Genomic DNA, 7,517 nt, shown 5'->3' on the forward strand with positions numbered 1-7,517 from the left:
ATAACTTTGAGACTACTTGAAAATTCAGAGTTTCTCTGGATTTACTGTATTCGTTAGTAATTTCTTTGAATGAAATGTCATTAAATGTTTCATTCTATAAAAGACATTTCTTTAAAATTTCAAACAGAAATTGCCACTTGCCATACTTTGACTATAGGTTAAAACAATCTGTTTTCATTAGTTATGAAAACAAAAAGTGGGTTTATTCCATCAAAGATTAAATACTTATGTCTAGTGAAGTTAAAGTGATGCTATTATGTAGTCCTAAAATTAATATCTAGATATGTGATAAAAATATTCTGACTTCTCCAAAAAGAAAAAAATTCTCCAAATGACTATTTTTATTTTTTTAATTTGTAAGAAATGTCATCACTAGTCTACAGAATAAAACAAAAATTGTGTTTTACTTAAACACAGAACTAAATCCAGAGTAAATGAGCATGTTCAAGTGGTCTCCTATAAGTTTCAAAAATTGTCAATCAAAAATAGAGCTTGCATTGATTTTTAGCTCTACTTTTTGTTAAGTATGTGGGGGTTGCAATCAGCTGAATTTAGTTTAGAATTGAACTATATTTTCGAACATTAAAACAATGAAATTGTAGGAGGAAAATGTGTTTAATTGGCCTTGTCAAATCTTTAGCAATTATGTTTCTTTCTTTCTTTCTTTCTTTCTTTCTTTCTTTCTTTCTTTCTTTCTTTCTTTCTTTCTTTCTTTCTTTCTTTCTTTCTTTCTTTCTTTCTTTCTTTCTTTCTTTCTTTCTTTCGACTTCAGGGTAAAACCATACTTGAATACTTGAGTTTTTACGAAATTCACCCATCCAGATATTTGTACACTGCATTTCAGAGAAAATCTTTGGGGGAAAAAATAGCTTTGAAAAAAAAAAAAAAAAAAAAAAGTTTTTTTTTTTTTTTTTTCCAAAGAGACCACTTGAGAATTCAGAGTTCCTCTGGATTAACTGTATTTATTAGGAATATGTTTGAGTGAAATATTGTTATTTGTGTCATTCTATAAATGTCTGATACCATTTATTTATTTTAGAGCTTTGTTTAAAAAAGAAATTGACCACTGTTCAAAAAAATCAATGTTTTAATTTGTTGTAAAAAAAAAAAAAAAAAAAAAAAGAAATAGGTTTATTATTATTATTATTATAACAATGCTGTTAGTTGTTTCATTCACATATTTTGAACACCGGTCAAAATAATCAATGTTTTCATTTGTTATGAAAACAAAAGTCGGGTTTATTCCATCAAATATTGTTACCTTAACACTCATGAAGTCAAAGCGATGCTATTATGTAGTCTAAAAATTAATAAACACATATCTGAAAAATGTTCTTCTGACTGAATGTAATTTCAGCAAAAATTCTCCAAACGATTATTATTTGAATTTTTTAATTTGTAAGAAATGTCACAGAATAAACAAAAATAGGATTTACTTTTCAAGTGGTCTCCTACCAAATAAGTGCAAAAATGTAAATCAAAACCAGAACTTACATTGATTTTTAGTTCTACGTCTCGATAAATTATACAGCAATAGCGCGTGAGGGTTTGTAAAATGAATGCAAGAGGTTAAAAGTTAGCTGATAACCTCGAGATTGGGCTGTGCGCTTAACATCTAATATCATCCAGATAACAGCAACTGACAAGATCTGAACAGATGTTTCTTGCTCCTCTCACCTCCTGTGCTCCTAAAAGCGCTTTTAAATGCATGGCCAATGTAGCATGATAAAAATCTGAACACACAAGGAGTTTAAAGAGCTTCACTTTCCTACTGAAACTGAGTATTTGGCTTGAAATGCTTAAAAAAAGACACAAACTAGCCTGCATGGACCAATCATATCGGCAATTGTCATTTTTAAGGATGTCAAAATGGACATTCAATTTAAAGGGATAATTCATCCAAAAATGAAAATTCTGTCATCATTTATTAATCTTTCACTTGTTTGAAACTTTTGATTAAAAGCAAAAAGAAGATATTTTGAAAAATGTTGTAAACCGGTAACCCCTGACTTCCATATTTTTAAATTTTTCAATAGTATATCAATGAATAAACAGTATCCAAAACTTTTTCAAAAATCTTTGTTTGTGTTTAACAGAAATAAACAAATCACAAAACAACTTTGGAATCATTGGTAAGTGACTAAAAATAAAAATTCCGTCATCATTTATTAACCTTTTGATTGTTTGAAACCCGTTAAAGATTCTTTTTTTGTTTAAACGCAAAAGAAGATGTGATGTAGAAGATGTAGAAATGCTAGAAAGCAATGACTTCCATCATATTTTTTTCAATGCTATATCAATGTTTAAATATAGTTTCCAAAACTCTTTCAAATATCTTTGTTGGCGTTCAACAGAAATAAATTAATCTCATTCAACTTTGGAACCATTTGAGAGTGACTAAATGTGAAAACTCCGCTACAATTTAATAACTTTTCACTTGTTTAAAACTTGTTAGAGATAATTTTGTCGGCTAAACGCAAAAATAAGATATTTTGAAAAATGCTGGAAACAGTTAACCATTGACTTCCATAGTATTTTTCTTTTTTCAATATTAGGTCAATGACTAAACGTAGCTTTTAAAACTCTTTAAAATATCTTTGTTTGTGTTTAACAGAAATAAACAAATCTCATACAGCTCTGGAACTATTTGTGTGTGACTAAAAAAGAAAACTCCGTCATCATTTACAAACCTTTCACTTGTTTGAAACTTGTTACAGATTGATTTTGTGAAACATATTTTCCAAAACTCTGTCAAATATCTTTGTGTTGAACAAAAATAAATGACTGTCATACAACTTTGGAATTATTTGAGGGTGAATAAAAAAAAAAATGAAAAATCAGTCAAAACTTACTACCTTTCACTTTTTTAAAACTGTTAGAGATTTTTTTTTTGTCGATTAAACGCAAAACCGGTAACCATTGACTTCCATAATATGTTTTATCAATGACTAAACAGTTTCCAAAATTCTTTTAAATATCTTCCTTGGCGTTCAACATAAAAAAAAAAAAACAAAACAAACAAAAAAAAATCTCAAAGCTTTTAGAACCATTTGAGGATGAATAAATGAGTTACTTTTCATTTTTATCCCTCTAAGATCTGATATGTCTCGATGTATAAAACGGTTCAGTGAAATCTAGTTTAGGATTATAAATATTTGATCTACCGCTTTGATTGATTGGTTTAGTCTAGATGATGGCTGATGACTGCGTGTGTACAGATCACAGGAGAAGTTAAAAACGCACTCGTACACACGCGACACACAATCTCGGTTTCTGGTGGAGATTCACCTGTGCTCTCCCAGCAATGCAGTTCTGTCAGGAGATCTGTCCTTGGTGAAAAGCTTTCTGAGGTCAGAGGTCAAAACTTGAGTATGGACTTCGTAAGAAATGATCCAGATGTGTCTGGGTGTGGAAGGGTCACATTTTGGGATGGGATGGAGGTCGTGCAAACCCAGAGACACCCGGAGCTGAGGGAGAGAGTTACATCAATTTCCAAACATGCAATTTATCCTGATTTTTAACTACAATGAACTGCTGTCGAGTGATGACTAGTTTAGTATACATTATCTGATAAAAGTCTTGTTGTGGATCCCAATTGTAAGGACAACTAATAACTTGACTTCTAGTTAATCATTTGGAAAAGTCTGTTGAACTTGTGTTCTTGCAGGACTCCCAGACTCAGGATTTTTTTTGGAGTCATCTTCAATGCCTTCTCCTTTATCTTACCCCAGATATGCTCAATAATGTTCATGTCTAGTGACTGGGCTGGCTAATCCTGGAGCACCTTGACCTTCTTTGCTTTCTGGAACTTTAATGTGGAGGCTGAAGTATGAGAAGGAGCGCTATCCTGCTGAAGAATTTGCCCTCTCCTGTGGTTTGTAATGTAATGGGCAGCACAAGTGTCTTGATACCTCAGGCTGTTGATGTTGCCATCCACTCTGCAAATCTCTTGCATATCCCTAATACTGAATGTAACACCAAACCATGGTTTATCCTTTGACAAACTTGACTGATTTCTGTGTGAATCTTGGGTCCATGTGGGTTCCAATAGGACTTCTGCAGTATTAGTGATGAATGGGATGCAGTTCAGCAGATGATTAATCAGACAAATCCACCTTCTGCCACTTTTCAAACAACTAGAGGTCAAGTTATTATGTGTTGCTCTTACAACTGGAATCGACGACAAGACTTTTGTCAGGTAGTGTACAGTGCTTGAAGTGTATTACTGTTTGTGATTTGCAGAATGGTCCTATGAAAGTGCTGACTGACCTGAGAGGGGGAGGTTGTGTGTGTCTGGTCTGACATCCGGTGTGGTTTAAGGGTCTTCAGAGCCCTAACAGTTACACTGCTGCTTGGTCTGTGCAGCAGAGCCCCGGGGCTGTCGGATCTGCCGCAGGGACGCGTCGCCATACTGAATCCCAGAACCCATCCGCTCTGGGTCCAGCTCACCTGAAACGGCAAACAATACAATCTTGTAATGCGGACTGTGGCTATGTCTCAATTAGCACAATAGCTCCTGAGCTGCTTCATCAGTAGGTCATGTGCATGAGAATTTGGGCACTGGTAAGGAGTGTGACATAAGAACGTCTGGAGATTACTAACATGTTCTCATGACATTCTGAGTTTTAGGTGTATTATGGTAAGTGAAGACCTAGTACATGTCCTGACTGGGTTACGGGACTTCTGTGTCTGCTGGGAGTGATATATAAAACTATCAGAAAACATGTAGATCAGATTGCATGTAAAAACTCTCCTTCAGTTTTCTCCTTCCTTTATCAGGGCTTGCCACAGCTAAATGATCTGTTATTTATGTGTTTTACACGCACACACAAAATCAAAAGAAAGCTGTTAGCCGTTTAAGATGTTAGCATTAGCATATTAGCATTAAGGTAATCTATAACAGTGGTCCTCAACTACCAAGGACTGTGGACCTGTACCAGTCCATAGACCGGGCCACACAAGAAATCATTAATTATTTCCATTTCATTTAATATCTGAGAGTCTAAACAATGCTTTATTTTGAATAATTACCATATTTTCTCGCTTTCATCTGGGTCACTTGAGCGCCCCAATGTAATCCACAAGCAGAAAAATGAGTAAGAAACAGACATCTTTGAAAAGTTTCTATGCTACGGGGAAAAGACCCCGTGAAGGACCCGCAAACTGCCAAGGAATGGATCCGCAAGCCATTTGTCAACAAATCAGGTGTATCCAGCATGTTTGCGCAAGAAAAAGATCGACTGCTGGAGATCGCAAATGATGGCGGCCTTTTAGGAATAGTTTGCATATCACATCTTTTCTGAAGTTCGTTGTTTCTAATGGAGTTGAGTGGCCTGCATGGACAAGCAACATGATGTGCTCACAAGAAAAGAATTGACCGATCAGCTTTAGCCTATATAGAACACACATTTCGGTAGACTAATTATCTCAGAAAAACACAGAACACCCAAACACTGGAGTGCTTTATGATTTTCTCCATGACTAAAACTTGTATCTGAGTGACAGTAATCTGATACAAGTCAGCTTGTCATCCTCTGAGAAAATGATTGATGGTTGCCTAGCAACCTACAAACCAACCACCAACTGGTAATACTGTTAAGCATTAACCGGTCCGCAGTGATAACAATGATGAGGACCACTGATCTATAATCTAGTGCGGTGGTCCCCAACCCCCAGGCCACGGACTGGTACCGTACGTGGATCAATTGGATCAAAATCATCAATTACTTCCATTTTAATTATATTTCAAGTCTGAAGAATCTTTTATTTTGTAAAATGGCTATTTTCTTGGTTACATCTTAGTCATTTAAGTGCCAAAATTGAACCTGCAAGCAGCAAAATGGGAAAGAAACAGACATCTTTGGAAAGTTGCGAAGGGCAAAAGATGCAGTGAAGAATCCATGAACTGCCAAGGAATGGATCCACAACCTATTTGTCAACAAATCAGGTGAATCCAGCATGAAAAGATAAACTTATAGACCAACAGAACCATTTTGAATCCGTTGTATTTACAAATTTATCAAAATAATTCATTCTTACATGATATATTCTTAATGTACTATTGCTAGTTATTTTTTTTACACTGTTTCTTGCTATACAACAACTAATAGAAACAATAGTTAATAAAAGTTCCTTCTGTTACAAAGCCATTACCATTACTCAAACTAATCTCAACCTTTCATATTGTATCTTTTGTAATGTGCATTTTTATAGCACATTTAATGTGTATGGCCATAGACCCAAAGCACTTCACAATCCTGAGGGGGAATCCAATTGGATGACGCGATGGCAGCCACAGGACAGCGGCGCCATTGGAGGGATGGCCGATGGAGGGACTCTGGCCAGGACACCGAGCTACACCCCTACTCTTTATGAGAAGTGCCATGGGATTTTTAATGACCACAGAGAGTCAGGACCTCGGTTTAACGTCTCATTCCAAAGACGACGCTCACTTATAGTATGGCGTCCCCTTCATTATACTGGGGCATTAGGACTCACGCAGACCGCAGGTAGAGTGCCCCTTGTTGGTCTTACTAACACCACTTCAACAATCTGACAAAACATTGCTGCAAGTATTATCTATGGAGAAATAGTCTGAGATAATTAGTATAACGAAATGCGCATATTCCATACAAAGTATGAAGCTGATTGGTCAGTTCTTGTCAATGGATTTTCAACTGGACGTGCCTGGAAATTGGAAAAGCCCTCATTGGAAAGCCCTCATTATTTGCAATCTCCAACAGTTTATCTGTTTCTTTACACTAAAACGACTTTAAATGTTCTTAAATAGCATTTTAGAATGAAAACGAGCCACGTCCACACTGTATTTTACCTTGCATTTCTAAACAGCTCTCTATCCACACTATACCGCTGAAAACGCACATCATGTGACCACACACACACACTCTCTGGCATGTGTTTCAGCAGTATATGCGCACATCTGAGCTCCAGCAGCACAAAACCCCAGAGAGCAGTGCATGTGGAACAGTTTATCAAGGATGTACTGCTGGATTGCGTCTCACTATAGTTGTCAAACGGCTGATGGCCGCCTAGCAATCATTGACCGGTCCACTGCGATTAAAAGGTTGGAAATCACTAGCTATGTTTCCATTAAACTATTTTTATGCACATTTAGGATGTGTGCATAAAACAACGGTTGATGAAAACACTAATATGAGCATCAATTTTGAATATGTGCAAAAAAAAAATTACGCGCGCAAGTGAGTAGCATAAACTTTTTATTCAATAAAAAAGATGCGCATAAACTACGGTGGAAACACTTTGACCGAACAAATTCCAGTATGCGTATTAAAAAAAAAAAAAAAAAGATAATTCTTTTAATAGATCATGTAATGATGAAAATCTGTGTGAATGGACAAACCAGCAGGCTGAGCACATTGTAAAACATCTGAAATGTTGCTTTGGTCATTCTAAAATGCCTTAACCGTTTCAGGGTGCTTTCACACCTGTGAATCGATTCAGTTGTTCCGAAACAGAGATTACAAATGTTACATTGT

At 35.7% G+C, this 7,517-nt stretch overlaps 1 protein-coding gene across 1 annotated transcript in view; it reads right to left on the minus strand.

Annotated features, from left to right (window-relative positions):
• Positions 1 to 1,375: 1,375 nt before the first annotated feature.
• The window catches only part of rab4b (RAB4B, member RAS oncogene family), a 42,968-nt gene continuing 36,826 nt past the window's right edge, over positions 1,376 to 7,517 (minus strand). The window contains 2 exon segments of the mRNA NM_001004002.1: positions 1,376 to 3,467; positions 4,270 to 4,449. Of these exon segments, the coding sequence (NP_001004002.1) occupies positions 4,334 to 4,449 (116 nt within the window). The 3' untranslated portion in view covers positions 1,376 to 3,467; positions 4,270 to 4,333.

This window comes from Danio rerio, chromosome 15 (assembly GCF_049306965.1).
Source record: "Danio rerio strain Tuebingen ecotype United States chromosome 15, GRCz12tu, whole genome shotgun sequence".
NCBI lineage: Eukaryota > Metazoa > Chordata > Actinopteri > Cypriniformes > Danionidae > Danio > Danio rerio.